Source organism: Cucurbita pepo, chromosome LG02 (genome assembly GCF_002806865.2).
Source record: "Cucurbita pepo subsp. pepo cultivar mu-cu-16 chromosome LG02, ASM280686v2, whole genome shotgun sequence".
Taxonomy (NCBI): domain Eukaryota; kingdom Viridiplantae; phylum Streptophyta; class Magnoliopsida; order Cucurbitales; family Cucurbitaceae; genus Cucurbita; species Cucurbita pepo.
The window spans coordinates 8,698,711-8,717,885 of NC_036639.1; the positions used below are offsets into that span (position 1 = coordinate 8,698,711).

General features: G+C 35.3%; 1 protein-coding gene across 1 annotated transcript in view; it reads left to right on the forward strand.

The window, feature by feature from the left end:
* The first annotated feature begins 1,158 nt into the window (after positions 1 to 1,158).
* Positions 1,159 to 19,175, forward strand: part of LOC111787936 (plastid division protein CDP1, chloroplastic-like) — a 29,402-nt gene continuing 11,385 nt past the window's right edge. Inside the window, exons 1-5 of the mRNA XM_023668039.1 lie at positions 1,159 to 1,761; positions 8,230 to 8,343; positions 14,144 to 14,281; positions 14,717 to 14,821; positions 14,921 to 15,043. Of these exons, the coding sequence (XP_023523807.1) occupies positions 1,405 to 1,761; positions 8,230 to 8,343; positions 14,144 to 14,281; positions 14,717 to 14,821; positions 14,921 to 15,043 (837 nt within the window). The 5' untranslated portion in view covers positions 1,159 to 1,404. The remainder of the gene's footprint in view (positions 1,762 to 8,229; positions 8,344 to 14,143; positions 14,282 to 14,716; positions 14,822 to 14,920; positions 15,044 to 19,175) is intronic.

The window sequence follows — 19,175 nt, forward strand, 5'->3', positions numbered from 1 at the left end:
ATAGTAAAGCGGAAAATAGATAACGTTAATTTAAATAAAATAAAAATAATGTTATGATCTAACCTAAGGAGTACTAAAACACGCATGAATGTAATTGTCCTTAACTCTAATTTCATAGTCTTCATCACAATATGGTCCTCCATAAAAGAGTGTCTTACCTTTACTTGAAAAATAAGAGTGACACGAGACTTGAGTATTTAAGAAATACCTAGTAAATAACCCCATTGTTGGGGTCAGAAAATACAATTACATGCAATATGGTGGAATCTATCATTTCATAAAAACATAATGGCATGGTCCTAGACTCCGTTTTACAGTCCAGACAAGGTTGGATGTGTAGTACTTCTCTACATACGACGCACACACTCGCACATAGACCTATCAAGCAGGTCCGTACACGTACCCTCTAGGCCTACCTCATCACGCTAGCGTATGCTCACACTACCTGACTTCCTCATGACTTGTCATATCATAACGAGCCTACAAGATATGTATTCATAATACTTGTCAAATCTTTCATCCTGAACCTACCTGACTTTCTCATGACTTGTTTGCATGAAGTGAACGTGTTAACATAGTTTACATAGCGTTGAATAGGAAGTTTATGCATCATTGAATTATAATATAGTTTTACAACATGATATAATCATATACATATTGTATAATATGACAGAGAATTATTTCTAACATGTCATAGCATAATTTATAACATGACATATGCTAAAAATCATAATCCAGATACATCCAGGGATCACAAAGCATGCATCATTATACATCGAAACTCTTTTAAGACGATAAAAATTAAATCGCAATTAATTACAAATGACGTATAAAAAGCTTATTTTTGGATATTTTAGAAATTTAAAATATTTAAAATGATTATTGTGAATGTTAAAATTATTTCTAAACAGATTCATAATTATTGAAAATGTTTATATAAATAATTTTTATAATACAAACTTAATTTTGAGTAATTTAAAATATGTTTAAATTTTAATATAATAAAAATAATTTGACCAACCTTAAAATCGAATCGCTTGTGACAGTTAAACAAGAATAATGATAATAATAATAATAATAATAAATAATAAAAAACGTGAGCGATAAAAAAGAAAAAAAGCAAAAAAGAAAAGAAATGAGTAGATACCAAAAGAAAAAGAACAAATAAACTGAAAAGAGAAAGGGTTGCAGAAAAGCGAAAGAGAAATTTCCACAGTGAAGAGCAGAGCAGATCAGCTATAATGAACACAATGCAGTGTTGGGGCTCTAATCTATTCCCAATTGATGCGAAAGGCATATGTTTCTTACAATTTCCTTCACCATAGACATATTCAACTGCGAGATTATGAGCTTTGATTCGTCCGTAAGCATTGTTTTGGCTGTGTGACAGATGCAGATTGAATTATGGCTTTATCCTGTGCTTTTCCCACAATTCCTTCTTCCTTTTGCTTTCTTTGCTTGTTTCATTCCAACAAATCGAGCAATGGGTTTCATCAAGAGACCAAGATTTGCAAGGGATTTGGCGGAGTGACAGCCCCTTCGAGCTCTGGCGGAATTCGAGGTGGTGATGGGAATTTCATTGGTTCGTGTTCGAGGCAAGCGGCTGGTTTTCTTATCACTCGCCAGAGCTCTTGGAATTGGAGATTGAATGCTGTTAGCATTGACTCGGCAACCAACTCCCGAGCTCGTATCGCCACTCTTCACGACAAAGGCCACAATGGCGCCGCCGCCACACTTGAATTCCACGTTACTTGTTACCAGGTGATTCTCTAGGCATCTCGCCTGCCCTCTGTTTGGCTTAATGATCTCACTGCTTATTTTACGTTGATGCATAACAAAGGCTTTTGAGCTTTGTTATGATCTATCCTGTTTGCATTGATGACGCGGCCCTGCTTGAAAATATTGGAAGCATAAATGTAGGAATTTGGTTCAACTTTTTTGTCTGGTTAATTTGTCACGCTGCCTGTTTTTCATCTTTATTTTTTGTTTTTGATGCAGTGAGTTAGTTTAATAGACAACATTTATTTAGCATGTATTTTCTAAGCATNCTATTGAACAATTCGAAATCCTTTGGGTTATATTTCTATGAGAATTATCTCGTTTATTATTTAGCCTAAATCAGTTTCCTTTTCAGTATAGTGTTTAGCAACGAATGCTAGATGGTGATGGATACATCCTTTAATCTTTTGTTGTTTGGCCGTAGTTTTAGTTTTTGGAGATTGTTGGAGGATAAATTTCTGTTCATGACGCTAATTTAGCCTTTAATTTAAAGAAACAATGCCGCTACATGTTATATGCAATCCAAGAACTTCTGATTAGTATACTGAATTCTGGGATAATTTTCGTGTAAACAATCGGAGGTATTTGATAGAAGGATGAAAACAAAAGGAAAGTGGATTTTCCTGCTTGTCCCCTCTTGGTACCTAGATTTTTTTAATATGTTTTTTTTATTTTTTATTATCGAGTAAACATCAACTTTTAAGCCATAATTTGACAACGTGAGTCAATTTTTATCCTAAGGTTTCAATTGAATCAAATATTCAACAAAAGAGGAAGAACACAGCCTAAAGACCTTAGGGATGAGGAATCCCTAAGGCTAAAACGGAGGATCAAAAAAATAAAAGGCCTCCTATCTTGATTGTCGAGCATTCACCGTGTATTACAAAAAGATTTGTGTAAAACACTTCAAGAGAGGCAATGAACCGTACACTTTCAAAAGAAAAATTGTTTGAGGAAGATTTATCCGAAAATAATCTGATGTTTCTCTTTCCACAAAAGGCCAAAGAATAGCTCTGCAAGCATTCAACCACGAAATCTTAGCTTTCTCTTTAAACCACCAGACGGAGAGAAGCTCACAAAGACTATATTTCTAGGGGAACACCAAGCCGAATTCAGGACGAAACACCATCCCTTGTAAGCAAAAGGGAGGCAGATACTGGATTCAGAACTTTAGTCGCAAAGGAGGCAAATATTTGGGGAAAAAGGATTTTTGTTAATTCTTTTAATAAGAGTCCATTTTATTAATAATTGTAATCTAGAAAAGGGATGTAATATCCATAATGTTTAAAAAAGACCTTCTTTATTTATAATGATGGAGGTATGACTATAGGAAGTAAAAATATTAGATAGTTTACACCAAGATATAGCTTGGTAAACAATATTGTTGAAGAGCTTTGTATAAGTATGTATCTTCTCCGCGAATACTCTTTTCCTTCTTTCCACAAATTCGAAAAGAAAGGCATGATGAGGTTTTTCCATAGTAGGGCTTTTGTATTCTAGAAGGGATAGGACGTTAAAGCCATGTCCAATAGATCTTTTGCCTCTCTAGGACATGTGAGATGCCATCCGAAGATATTGAGAATCGTTGTCCAGAAATCTGAGCATATGTGCATTGCATAAATAAGTGACTTTGTGATTCATTTTTTTCTTGCATAATGGACACCAATTTAAAAATAAAGTCATGTAGGGTATTCTTTTCTGAAGATTTTTCACTTGTGTTAATGGCTCTATGCACTATTTCTCAAAGGAAGAACTTCAACTTTTTAGGGTGATTTTCTTTTCATACTATCTTTGTTAGTGTGAGATATATTGCTTGTACTTTTTTCCCCATGTCCATCATCAAAGATTTTGTAGAGAAGACCCTGGCAGCTCTAAGAAGCCAAGTTAATGAGTCTGCTTCATTTGTTAGGCTTAATTCGGCCCATTTCGTGCTTTGTTATCATTTAGGTTCCTACCAAGCTTTAGGTCCCAGAATTTGTTGACAACATTCCACGTTTCTTTGATCATAACTCTTTTGCTGTGAGAGAGTCTATACAAAAGTGGATTCCGTTGGGTTAGCGTGGTGTTTTCAATTCATGGGTTGGTTCAAAATGATTTGCTTCCTCCATCATTCACCCTATTGCGAATTTGGTTGGTGATGAGGTTTTGATGTTTCTTTATGTACTTCCATGACTTTTTTTGCAGAAGATGGAGGGAGTCGATTTTTGCATGATGTAGGAGTATATTTAGCCTTTATAAGTTCTCTCCACGTGACATTGTCTTCATGATGATATCTCCATATCCATTTTGCAAGGAGAGCTTTGTTCTTCTTTATTGAAAATAGACCGAGTCCTCCGGTTTCTGCTGGGAGGTTTGTGATATTCCATCGAACAAGATCTAGGTCATCTTTCCCCAGATAGTTCCTGAATAGCTTTTCTATATTCTTAGCCACTTTTTGTGGCATTTCGAAGAGAGACCTGTAGTAAGTGGGGAGGTTGATTAGTGTGGTTTGTATTAGGGTGAGCCTTTCGCCTTTTGAAGTATTACATGGACCATGTTGACAACTCTACTTTTTCAATAATAGTCTTCCAGAAGGAAAAAGATTTATGGTTTCCTTTTAAGGGGAATCCTAGATACATATTCAATCATTCATCCTTTTACAACCGTATATGCTAGCAAATTCTTCAATAATCCCCATGCTAACATTGATACCAATAACCTCTATAAAAGCTGTTTGTTGTCCAGTAATTGTGAAATGGAGAACCTTTTTAAGATGTTTTGATAACACTTTTGCTATGATAGGGCGGGCATCCAGTTTCTCTGAGAATAAATGTATGTTTCATTTAGGTTGCCAATGATAACTCCCTTCTCAAACCATCTAAAACACTCACATAATATTGGCTCTCAAAAAGTTTCAACATTTTTTTAAAAAATGAGGTAAATTCATCCGTTCTTGGAGTTTTGTTGGAGACCAGGTGTCGTATCGCCTTCCCCACCTCTTCTTCGGTGAAAGTAACCTTGAGGGAGGCAGCTTGCTGTTGATCAATAGGACTCCACACAAGATCATGGAGAAATTTGATGAGGGCATCGCCTAAGGACATGTAAAAAGACACAAATTTTGAGACAATTTCATCTTCGTTTACTAAACTTTGACTTGTGTTGATAGAATATCCATGATGGTACTCTTTCATCTCTCTGTAGCCATGATACGATGGACAAATTTGGAGTTTATGTCACCCTCCTCTAGTCATCGTTTTTTATATTTTGTCTCTAAGATTGCTCTTCCTTTGCTGCCAACGAAATAATTTCTGTTTCCACGAGCTTTTTGTGTGTTTATAACTGATGTAATAGAGCAAGTTTCCTCCGTCTGATCAAGGAGAACAATTTCAGTTAGCAGTTAGTTTCATTTCAGGTTATGGATCTTCTTTGCACCCTGTCTGAAGTATTCAAGTTGTTATGGGCTACTGATCACATGAAAACTTGACCTTTTTTTGACTATTCCAATTTCAAATTAATTTGGATAAGGTCTGATGGAGATAACTAATGTTCCTGTGAAGTAAGCTTGAAGCTTAGTTGCTTGAGAACAACCCTGAAGCCTGGGATCCGCAAAATTAGTCATTTTCTTCGTTTGGTCTTTTGCCTTCATTTGGTTCTAAAACTTTACATAATCCTTAGACATCATAAAATAATGCCTCTTATAAAGTTTCATAACATTTGGAGGTTATTTGGGTCATGAACCGAAGGTAGGTTACCATAGGGGCATTATGGTCATTTTATACCGTTACTTGATTTAGCTACTTATCCTTATCCAAAGACCACCAAATTTCATATATAACCTTAACGTGTCATATTATGGCTAGCATTAAAATTTGATGGGAAGCGGAATTCATTTAGTGGGTTATTTTAATGTTATTTGATTCTCAAGAAAAATGCTCGGTTTAGGTCCTTAACTCACGACTCTTGACTGAATTCTTCCATAATCCTTCATACTTAACTTAAGGTTCACATTGAAATCCAAATGATTCCTACAAGTATTTTTTTTTTTTTAAGATAAGTCCAGATTTGCTACTTACCTTTCGGTCGATGTTCGGGGCCTCGATTCTCAAACTTTCGGTACTCGGATTACTCCAATTTTTCTTTGATAGCTTTGTTAGGGTGTCTAATTTCTAGAACCATCAAGAATTTCATGAGAACGGGTCTCGAAGGGGGTTAATTTTGAGAACCAAGAGGAAATATGAAGTTGAGCTGAAATCGGTCACTTCAATGTCTTCTTCCTCATAAAGCAAATAGACGAGCGCACCATCTGAAAATCAGCCCCTCCAACTCATTTCAAAGTGTTTCTTCCCTTGATTTCTTCATGGAACTTAAAGATGGTACATCAAGGAAGAGATGGGGACAAGCATCTTACCTTTTCGTGCAATGTAGCTCAAGTTATAGGCCTTCATATTCGATGGAAAATCTGTTTCCTCGCCGAAGTAAACCGACTGGAATTTCTTATTGGTTGGAATGATTTGGACACTTTCAGGCCACAATTTCTTCACACTTCTTCCTTATATTTCCCTCAAGCTTACAAATTTATTTTGAAGGGATGACTTCACGTGATCATGGCAAATTTTGGAGTCAAAACCTCGGTTTGCAAGTCAACCAAGACGCAGAAACTCGATCCTCTTGGGCAGCTTGATCTAGGCCTCATTAGGTTTCGTTTTCTTCATAAAAAACGTTCAACTTAATCCCCTAAGACTAATGAAATGCTTAATTTTGAACCAGAGGAACCATATGTAAGAAATTCAAATTTACCCCAAAATCTTACCTGAAAATGATTTCCTTCGATTGGCATGCTCTTGAGGTTGTTCTTCAAGGTCTCCTATGCAAATACTCCTTGATGGTGTAGGAACTGAATGGGATAGGTTAGAAATGCAGAATTCGTGCGTAACCTCGGATTGGGAGTTCAAGTTTTTTCTTGAACTCGTTAATGGCAGACTGTATAGGGTAAACATGTTAGAGACACTTTCACCACTCGATTTCTTCACCAAAGTTGCCGGCAATCTTATTTAGAAGGTGTAGAACAAGTTCATAGGGAAATAGTGGATTATAGCTTCCGAATTTAGAAGAAATCCAAGAGGGAGAGATCCAAAAACAAAACTCTTATAACTTATGATTGGAGGCTTGCCAACTCATGTTTCTTGCTCCAAATGACCCCCCATACTTCATAATTTATAGAGGGAGCTTAAACCAACATTGAAACATCTAGAACCGCCTCAAATTTGAAGTTCAATTTTCTAAAATTTTTTACGGAAATATCTTCTTCGATCAAGGGCTCGTTGACCTTCATTTTGAATGGCAACCGTTGGATTTGATGAGTTCTGTGTCTTCTAGAACATATCAAAATTCGGGGAAGATCAACGGTTGGATTTTGAGATATCCTCGATTTTATGCAGGCTGCCCTTACGGTTGTAAATCTGGTCTTTTTGAACAATGTCATTTTCGTAAATATTTCAAAGTTCAGGGGTATTTTAGTAATTTGCCATTTTTAAAAAATTATTTTGTTATTCTTTTCAAAAAAATACAAGTTTTTTTAAGGTTTTTTTTTTTTTTTTTTGTTGTTTCCCCTTCTTGAGCATCGTGAAATTCCTTCTTTGTAAGGAATTAAAAATCCGGAAAGTTCCTTAAAAATTATAAAAATGGCATTTTTGCCATTTATACTTTTTCCTTTCCAATCCTTTTCCAAAGACCTTAAGTCCTCATGAAACCTTCTTAGGGCATTGAATTTACCTCCTTGGGTCTCTTAGATTCTCCATAGGTCATTTAGTCTTCTCGTGGGTTAACATAACTTATTCAGGGCATTACAATAATAAACCATATTATGTTAGCTTAATGGTCAACAAAGACCATAAAAATAATAAAAGGCTTATAGGGAATAGATTCAAGCCATGATGGCTACTTACCTAGGATTTAATATTCTATGAGGTTTCTTGCCAACAAATTCTAGATGCAATTCAGTCGTCCTTTGAGAATATTTGAGGTGTGTGCAAGTTAGCTTAGACACTCACAAATATAAAAATAAGTCTTGAAAAATATGAAAGAAAACTTTACCATCCTTAATTCATTGGTTGAATGATACAAGGATTGATAAGTGAAAACTAGCTTCTCTTGCAATCACTAAACGTAACGGGTGATCTTGAGTTAGCAAATAGAACATCTCTCAAGGTCTGGACCTTTCAAATGATAGGGCGACTTGTATCTTTCTTTTCTTTTTTTTGGTAAATATCTCATCCTTGCTCTTTGCTATATTGCTCACCCTTAACCGTGTTTTGATAAACTGATGAATTATGTTTGATATGTGCCTTTTTATTTTCTTTAGTCTTACAAGTTTATGCTTTAATGACTTGAACAAGCCGTGATTACATTGTCAGCTCACCTTTTTATGATATATTTTCAATTAGTTATATGATACAAACGTTCATTGTGCAGCTTATTGGTGTCCCAGAAAAATCGGAAAAAGATGAGATTGTTAAATCAGTGATGGAATTAAGAAATGCTGAAATTGAAGAAGGTTACTCCGTTGATGCCATTGCATCTCGCCAGGTTGGGACTTTATGTTGACTGGTTGAAGTACATGTTGATTCTTTTCTTTGCTAACATTTGGTTTAGAGTTGAACGGTTTTCTAGTTATCATGTCTAGTAGTTTCATATGAATGAAAACACTTTTGAATATTTGCTAGACTTATATCTGCCGTATTCCCAAGAAGGAGGATGCTAGGTCTGTGGGAGATCATTGACATTAGCCTTATGTACAAGATATTGTTAGGATTTTATCTGAGTGATCGAAAAGTTTCTTGCTTTCAATGATTTTGGAATATCAATCGGCTTTTATGGCAGGTCGTCAAATTTTGGATGCCTCCCCTTCACTCAATGAGCTCTTAGATGTTTGATTGAAAAAGAAGAAAAAAAAGGGGTGGTCATTGAACTTGATATGGAGAAAGCTTTTGATAAATTTGATTGGGACTTTCTAGATGAAATTTTGAAAGTTAAATGTTCTGGCTTAAAATGGAGAAGTTGGATTAGAAGTTGTACCGTGGAGATTTTTCTCTATCATCATTGATGGAAAGGCAATCCTCTTTTACCTTTCCTTTTCATCTTGGTAGCCAATTGCCTTAGTGAATTATTAATGTATGGTGCATCAAAGAATTTGGTTAGAGGCTTCTAATGGGTAGGGATAGCCTTCATATAAACTGTTTGCAATTGCTTGTGACACAATTTTTTCTCCTCCCAAAGAGGAAAACAATAAGCTAAATTATAAAAAAATATATTTGAACTTTGCATTTTGTTTAAAAAATACTCCTATTCTTTCAAAAGTTGCAATGTTACCATTGACCATCCATAAATGTATTGAAACTACTATTGAAGTAGAAAATTCATTAGGATGTTGGGAAAAAGTCGATAGAATGAAATACGTTCTTTTAGACTTAATACAAGCTAGTGTTCTAGTCAGCCGACGTTGTTCTAGGTTCCACCAAGTTGATTCTTTGTCCAACATTCTAATGGATTTCTATTGCAAGTGTATATTTAAACGTTTATGAAAGATCTAGAATGCTGTCACAACTTTTGAAAAAAAAAGGAGTATTTTTGAAACAAAAGGCAAATTTCACTGGAGTTTTTTTTTAATAACTTTATCCAATCTTTTTAACTTGGTTTACCTCTTTGAAGAAGCATCTAGGCTGAACATCAATCGTCAAAATTCTGAATTTGTAAGGGTGAATTGTGATGAGTCTTGGTTGGACACGGGGCTGGAAAGTCTTATTGTGGGGTGGGAAATTTCTCTAACACTTATCTGGGGCTTCCTCTTTATGAAAATTTTAATTCCTCTTGGCATGCAATTGTTTTTTTTTTTTTTTTTTTTTTTTGTGAAAATAAATTTGACTGATGTATGATATTTATAAACTCTTTCCATTGCCCAATTATTATGTCTCTCTTCAAATTGCTGAGCAGATTCCTCTTTCTTTCTCTCTTATACGTTGGTTTGGATGTTCCTTGGTTGAACTATTGCAATTTCCAGCACACTCGTTTTTTCATAAGAAATTTAGGGAGGATTTTGGGACCATTCGTTTGTAAGTTTTGATCCTCCCTTGGTTGGTACTTTTAATGTGCCGTTTGGCCTTCCTCGAGAGGAAGAAAAAAATGTTCATGTTACTGCTGGTTTTGATTAGGAGAGATGAATTGTTGTTTGGAGATGGTAAGAGAATTTCTCTTAAAACAGGGGGAGTTGAAGCATTCTACACCTATTTCTTCTACTCAGATTCAGGAAGTTGTTTCGTCACAGGATGTTATGGTGAAAACCAAGCAAAATTAAAAAGTTATGTGGAAGTGATCAGGCAGGATTCTAGCTTTCTTCAAAGTTATGATCATTTGAAAGCAGTGCCCATTGTGATTTCCTTAGGTTTTTTCTTTTTGGGTGAGGAAAGAGAGAAAAGTGGTGGTTTTGTACTTTAAATCCATTTTGGTGGTTTCTAGGATGCTTGCTCACTACTCTTGGAAGGATTTGTAGATCACATTACAAAATTATTTCCAGTCCGAAATTTCAATTAATCCATTTCTGGATGACAAGACTTTGATAAAGATTGATGATGATTTCTTTGATTTGAATTTGATGGAAAGTGGGGTCTTTTTTGGTGATCTTCATTTGAAAATTGACCGTTGGAAGCATTCTGATACAATGCCACTACAAATGTACACACATTACACTCATGGCAAAAAAAAAAGCAGCCATGTATGGAGTCCACTGACGATGACATGTAAAAGAAGAATAATTGAAGGTTGACCAATTCAAACTATCTTTTGTTGTTGGTTGAATTTTTCTTCATGCATTTTTTCAGTTTCCGTATGGTAAGAAGTCCACTCATTTATATTTTTAGTTATTTCCTTTGTTTTAGAAGGACGATCCTTCATGGTTGGGTCATTGTTCCATTGGTGTAACAACTAATGTTGGTCATTGTTCCCAGGTCTCCACTTTCATAGTTATTTCTTTTGTTTTAGGAAAATAATCCTCCATGATTGAGTCATGGTTTCATTGATGTATCAATGATTGTTATACAACTTGTATAATTAGTCATAAACATCAATGAAGAGGGTAGCAAAAGATTCTCAATTTAGTCCGGAGTACTTTTAACTTAGAGGTATTAAGGTTCCCTCAATTTGAGCCTTACAACTATTCAAAATAGGTCTAAAGAAGAGTTCTACTTCTTCACCCACACAAACACCTTCTACCTCCACTTATGAGAGACCCATAACTCGATCTTGGACTTGGACCTATGGGAAAGGACTTGGACCTATAACAAATTCCCATCTAGAATTTATAGGGAGGATGGATCTCTATGAAGAATTTACCTTTGATATATTGGAAATAACCATTCTTTGAAGCTATAGGGCAACATTTTGGTGGTTGATCTGTATTTCCTCCCAAACACTTAACTTTATTGATTGCTTGGCTGCTGTAATTGAAGTTGAGGAAAACATTTGTGGCTTCATCCCAGCAGAAATTGATGTCAAGGATGGAAATATAAATTTTTTTCCCTCCGTTTTCGTTGATATAGTTTCTTTATACCCTCCAAGCAAGATATTTTTTTCCCTCCTTAGTGCAGGTACACCCAATCTCTCTCTCTCATCGCTAGAGATTATCCTCTCAAATACAATATTTGACACTACTTCAGGAAAAACAGAATGAAACAAAGGCAGAAAAAGTCATCCCGATTTCGGTGACCCTCACACCAACAACCATCAGAATTCTGGCACCATGGTTGAAAGAACACCACATGTACTTCATTGCAGTCTCATCACGAAAAAAAAAAAAAAAAAAAAAAAAAAAAAAAAAAAAAAAAAAAAAAAAAAAANCAGTACAGCCAAGAAACAGTGCAAACTGATTGGGGAGATTGCTGGCTTCCTCTCAAACATCAATTATGATAAATCCAGCAATTCCCAATCGGGTGGCCAAAACCTTTTCCGATTATCATCTCTTGGAATGTCAAAGGCTCGAAAGACTAGTAGAAGAGAGCCCTCATCAAAACCTTCCTCCTCAAATCAAATTTGATCATTCTTCCAGAAATAAAATTGAATTCTATTGATTGTTAAATCCCTTTGGAGTGCTAGACATAATGGTTGGAAATCTTTGGATGCCTCCGCAACATCGGGGGATCTTAATGATGTGGAATGACCCAGCTATGATCATCTCTGAAGTCACTGAAAGTGCACCATAACCACACATATTCCTTTGGCTAACGGTTACATTCTTTTGGATATCAAGGATCTATGGCCCCTGTAGATACCAAGAAAGACCCCTCTATTGGTAGGAATTACTGGACCTCTCTTGCCTTTTCACAAGAAATTGGCATTTGGCCGGTGATTTCAGTATCTTCCAATGGGCACATGGAAAATCGACAGAAAAGTCACCAAAGGCATGAAACATTTTATTAATTTCATAAGAAAAGATAAATTCATTGATCATCCCCTTAGTAATGGTCTTTATACTTGGTCGAACAATAGATCCCCACCCACCTCGACAAATCAATGATGCTCATCAATTGATTTCTGGCTACTGAATGTCTCCTAGAAAAATTTGGTAATGCTGGTATCTGAAGACTAAATAGAGGTACATTGGATCATTATCCATTGTACTTTCCATGGGCCCCTCGCTCTTTCTTTTTGAGAATATGGTTGGATCACATTGAATTTTTGCCCACGATAGAATACTGGTGGAAGAACACACCTTTCTGTGGCAGGTCGGGACATAGATTCATTAGTTCAACACACACGTAAGAAGCTCATGAAAGCTGAACTCATTTTGTTGGCAGCAAAGGAAGAGCAATCTTGGAGACAAAAGTTTAAAAAAAGATAACTTGAAGAGGGTGACATAAACTCCAGATTTTTCCATCACATCATGGCCTCAAAGAAACAAAATAGTACCATCATGAAAATTCTATCGACACAAAGACGAAGTTAAGTTAACGAAGATGAGATTGTCTCAGAATTCATGTCCTTTTACATATCATTATGTACAAAGGACGATATCTTCACCAAATTTCCCCACGATCTTGATTGGAGCCTTGTTTGTGCAGTGTGCATATAGTTATAATTTATGGATAAAGATTCTCAATATCGTTGGATGACACCTTACTTTTCCTAGGGAGGTAAAAGAATTATTGGATGTGGTTTTAACGTATCACCCCTTCAAGAATGAAAAAACTATGCCATGGACAAATCTCGTCGTAGCTTTCTTTTGGAATCTATAGAACGAAGAAATCAAAGTAATCATGGAGAAGACACCGACTTATACTAGACTCTTCGACAATGTCATTTACCATATCATTTCTTTCTTGGTGTAAATTGTTTGATATTTTTACTTCCTATAGTCATGCATCCCTCATTATAAATTGGGAAGGTCTTTTGTAAGCATTATTGATAACACATCTTTTTTGTAAATTTCAAATATAATGAAATTGTCTCTTATATATATATATATATATAAAGATAAAAGACTTCATTGGATGAGTTTCTCTTGTTTGTAAATTCCATAGCATCAATGAAATTGTTTCCTTTCTAAAAAGGAAAAATAGAACTTTTGAAATCTTCTTTGAGGAAAGATGAAGAGATTTGTTATGGAATGCTCTCTTTTTACTCTCATCATAGGAATTTTGGTTTATTGACAATGCGACCCTCATTGATCTTCCTCTTTCTAATGATTCTTGGTCTAGCTTTTTGGAAAATCTCTTTATTCTGTCTTTGATGGACCGATTTTTAGTAGCAGCCCCTGCCTTGAATATTGTCGAGATCCTCAGCCACCCTCCTACAGAGAATGCAATATAGCGGCCCAATCAAACTGGATAGCTTCCTCAATACTCAATCAAGTTGACTCTTTTGTGGATAACCTGGCACACATAAAGTTTAAATTTTTTGGAGATATGTTTTAGGAATTCCTATAGATGGCCGTATAGAAAAATGTGGAATGCACCTCCTTAGATGGCACAAAGTGAGGGACGTTTGGGGAGTACTGATTGAAAGAAGAATTACAAAATCCATCCTCATTCAACTTTTATTCCTACCAAATTTTTCTCTCTCATCGAGACATGTGGAGTTACCAGAAATCCCTTCTTTTTTAGAGAAGAATTGTATATGAAAGGTGGAGGATAATATTATAACTTATGAAAGAACAGGGGAATTTTTGAAACAAATGACAAAGTTTAGGAGCTTTTTTTTTAATAATTTAGTCTTTATTTTTTCACCTGCTAGTCCTTTTATAATTGAGGGGCCATATTAAGTTGTACTTCATCATTTTATAAAATAGGAGAAAAGCGTTCTCTTCATATTTATATAATGTTATTTTGGGATATTGCAGGATCTTTTAATGGATGTGAGAGATAAGCTTCTGTTTGAACCACATTATGCTGGTAATATGAAGGAAAACATCTCACCTAAGTCTTCCATTCGAATTCCTTGGGCTTGGTTGCCAGGTGCTCTTTGCCTTCTTCAAGAGGTAGTTCAACATGCATAGTACTCACCTTTTCGGGAAATTCATGTTATACCCTTTTAATTTTTTTTTAATTTTTATTTATTTATTTATTTTTTTTTTTTTTTTTTTTTTTTTTTTTTTTTTTTTTTTTTTTTTTTTTTTTTTTTTTTTTTTTTTTNGCTTAAACATTTCCAGGTTCAGTTGTTAAATTATAGGTTGCATTTAGAGTAATTTTATTTTTGCGCCTAAAGTTTAATTCTCTTGTTTCTTAAGCATGCAACCTCTTTTTAATATTTCTTATGCTAATGTTGGTTGAATTTTTAAAAAGCTGAAGCACTTTCTTGTTGATTTTAGTCTGAAGGGAGTTCTATCTTTTCCTTTTATTCATCTTGGAGTGAGACGAATTGAAATAGATGAAAGATGAGTAATGTAATTTTTATTTCTTCCCTATTTGTTTAGGTTGGACAAGCCAAAATAGTGCTCGACATTGGAAAGACAGTTATTCAATGTCCATTGGCTAAGCCTTATATGCACGATATACTGCTTTCCATGGTATTAGCAGAGGTATGTTGTTATGGACAGTAGGCCAAGACTCCTGGAACACCCCATTCTTATTTTAGTCTTGTTATACTTCCTATTCTTATATTAGGTGCTTTCTTGAAGTGTGCAATTGCAAAGATTGGTTTTGAGAAGAACACGGTGTCTCAAGGTTTTGAAGCTCTGGCACGTGCTCAATATCTACTAAGAGGTCAAACATCTCTTCGGAAACTAAAATTGTTATCTCAGGTGAAAGTCCAGTTCTTTTATTATGTCAATTTTTTATTCTAATAAACTGTTAGGAAATTTAATGCTCCGCCTATTATGCATGTAGACTCTTGTACCTTGACTTGGCCGATCACCGTTTTTTCTCTGTGATAGTATATTTTCTTTCCCCATTGGGGGTTTCTAGCTTGTGTATATAATATCTAGAGTGTTCTTGAGAAGAAATCCAACTTTTGTTGAATTAGTGAACAGTTCTGAAGTACAATACTTAGCAATAAAATTTGATAATTTTGAAAACGAATAGGGATTTCGAGCAATGTAAAGGTCACTCTCACTCTTCAGTTTTCTTTCATTTTTGGTCTCTCTCCTTTGTTGCTCAGTGTGTAAGAATTGGTTTTCACTTTGGATTATGGATTTGTCATTCGAGTATTTGTTAAGTTTAGAACAAGTATTCTTGTTTATAGATTAAAAATGGTATGTTCATTATTGAAGAAAAGGGGAGGAATATTCAGCTTCTTCTCTATCTATCCATAATTAGTATTTTTTGTATTTGGAATAATAGTTTTGTTATTGTACAAAAGAGGTAGATCTTTTGCGAGAATAAGTACCTTCGTAATTTCATATTTGATCCGTGTTTTTAGATTGAAAATGATAGGTACATTACTGAGAAAGGTTAAATTGACATTACTTTGAGTTGGTTACCTACTAATTGCTTTGCTCACCCAAGGCTCCCAATAGGCCAATACTAACATTTTCGTGGTCTGTACAAGATATTGTTAAAGAATGCAAAAGAATTTTTTTTTTTAAGAGAACCTTTTCATTGATAAGTGAAAAGTTACAATAGTAAAACCCAAGTTAAGTCTATTTATCCGAAATGAACAAAGTAACAAAATTTCAAAAGACCATCAACCTAACCCACCCACAACAACCAACTCAACCTAGATTACAAAAGGACTCCCATGAGTACATATTTCAAATAAAGAACTATTGCAAAAATATAAAGAAAGAATGCGCCATGAAGCTGACACTTGTTTCATGAAAGAAAATCTCTTTTCCCGTAATATGCTTTTATCTTACAAAATTATCGAACTTTTTTCCTTCAAATGTCTCATAAAAAAGTCTTTATTGAATCAATCCACAATACATTCTTTTGCCTACCTTCTGAATCCATTTCATTCTGGTAGAGAAAATAAATATTTTAGCTTACTGATATAAATTGTGAGGCCCCTAATTGTAGAAGTGTATGTTAGGAGGGCAAAGATGGAAATATTCACTTCATCAGTTAATGCCCGTTGTTAGTATTCATATTTTGGATGGTACTTTTGTCGAGGCTCATGTTTTGTTGGTTAGTTTGTCATACCAGTCTGGATATGAAAAGGGAGAGACCCACCCTCTCGAAAGGTTGTTGAAACTTGGAATCTCATTCTTTATTGATTAACTATATCATTGTAAGAAGGATCCTTACAAAGTTGTATAAGAGAAATCATCCCGGGTAAGATGAGGAGCATGTCACAATGCATACTTGAAGAACGAATGGAGAGTTGAAGAAAAGTATGTAATCAGTTTGTGATAAGATCCCAGAGCTAGAAAAATTTATGGGCGAAAATGAATAGAAATATTAGGAGGCTCTTCCCAAGTATGGAGGACCACCGTCAGACAACAAATGATAATTAAAAGGTTTTAGCTACTGAAGTATGAACACAATTCTCTACATAAAGAGGGACCTAGGACAAAAAATAGACCCTTGAGGCAGAATGGGGATGAACAAGCAGTAAAGGGAGTGCAAGGATGAAAAATCGAGAGGACAAAAATCGAATAATAACGAATAGTCATACATGAATTCAAAAGGGTTGATGTATTAGTGCTTGACAGCGACCAGCTGAATGATTGACTCTTTTGAGCAAAGTGACGTTTTGATATACATCAGTTATCAGAGGCAGAGAAGGAGACAGTAACAACAATCAATTTTATTGGAGTTGCACTTCATTGGTCCCATTGGGCTGAGAGAAGGAACCCATTTGAAGACTAGAGAGACCTGAAGAGAAGGTTATTGAACTGCTTCTGGCCGTCGCAAGAGGTTCCATATGTTCTTGCTTCCTAGCCAATCGACAAGAGAGCACAATTGCTGACTTTTGGGCATGTTTTGATGCATTGTTTGGGCCTTTTTACCATTTTTCCAAGGAAGTAATGGAGGAAATGTTTCTAAAGGGTTGGAGGATGAAATTTGTACTGAAGTACTATGCTTCAAACCCCTACGCTTAGAGGCCATGATGAAGGTGACAAAGGATAAGAACATGCCCATATGGCCTTGGGATGGGCTCAAGTAAGTTACTTAAACCAAACAATTCTAGTACTACGTTGATGAGTAGCACAAAGAACATGCTAACAAAGACTTTAATGATGGTGATTGTTGTGCATCCCATTCTCACGATAACATTGGCTAGCCCTCAACCTACCCAGTGTAGGCAACTGTCTTACAAGTGCCTAACTGATACACAACTGTAGTCACAAAAAAAGAAAGGTGTTACCAATGCAATGAGAAGTTCTTTGTAGGTAAAAAATGTGAAAGCAAGGAATTGAGATTTCTAGTTGAGTGACGAAATAGCATCAGAGGAATTGTGCTGAGTAGAAGGAAATTTGGATGGAGATTTATTTGACAACGGAATGGAAGGTGAAGGATAGAGGAACAAGGTGGTGGAGTTTTCTACCCTGGGAATGGTGAAGGTGAGAGGAACAATCAAGCATGAAGAAGTCGTCATCCTTGTAGACTGTGGGGCTACCAATAACTTAATCTTTGACAGTGGTCGAGAAACTCAAGTTACTACTAACTTTGAGGTGATCATGGGCACAAGAACCGCGGTAAGGGGGAAAGGAATATGTAAGGGAATGGAATAAAAAAATTTGAGTTTGAGATCCCACGAGTGAAATTTGTAAAAATCATTTTAAAATTACAAATCCTCTTAAATAAAAAATTGGTATTTAGGACAATTACAGGAGTTAAAACGAATGCCTAGAAATAGCTGAAACTAAGGGTAATCTTGAGACTCCTGATTTGCGTTGTCACCATGGCTAGCAAGAATGCCTTTGTCACTCGCTTCGTACATTTAGGTTATTCGGGTAAAAAAAAAGCATGAAGCCTGGGTGAATTAACGAATACTCAATAAGTAGTCTCTTTGGTGTGGTTGGAGCTGCAATCATATGTAAAATTATGATACTGAATACATGTGGATCTTGACAAATTTACAAGAATGTGTTTTGATACATATGGGGTATTAACAGAAATCATGGCAACATTCTAACTCATTTACACTAACATGTTTTGGTACATACGTGACGTTTAACTGAAATCATGACAACATTCAGTCTAACTCATTTACACTAATGTGTTCGGTATAGTTGAACAATTGACTTATCCAAGACTACCAACTATGGTGCCTATGAGGGTCAATCCTGTAAAGTCAAACTCCATTGGAGATTAGTTAGCGATCCTCCAGTGGTGCTAGGTCCCTCCCAACATAGTACCTCATGAACAGTGTTATGTGCCATTATGGTGACTATGCGGGTCAATTCTGTAAGGTCAGCCCCCACGGGAAGTTAGCTGTGACCTTCTATACATACCGATTAAACCTCAAACACGATGTGCTGACAATGTAAATACCTTAGTTGTACTGTCCTTTATTGTTGTATTACATTCTTTATTTCAGGTATTCTTATACACATACAGATTAAGCCTTAAACACGATGTGCTGACAATAGATCCTAATAGTGCAATGGAGTCGATGGACTGGTTCACTTGCACTAAAAAACAACATTTTAAAACAACCTCAGATAGCATTATTAGCATTTACGAAAATTCATGAAAATTTGGCAGTCTTTTCTAAAAAATTGAAAAACATGCAATTAGTTTTTATTTTTTCTTAATGAAATATCTTTCATATTTCTCATATGAAAAATGTGTGGTAGGATTGTAACCAGTAAATTTTCAAGATGTTTTGGGATGTAAAATAATTTAGGGATGTCATGTTCTTACCATTTTAGTTTTATTATGCATTCCAAGTTTTTGTTTCCCCTCTATATTGTTTTTGTTACTTCATGATTAAAATGTTACATTTTCTAAATTTTATAGATGGTTGATCTGCTATGTCCTATAAAAGAA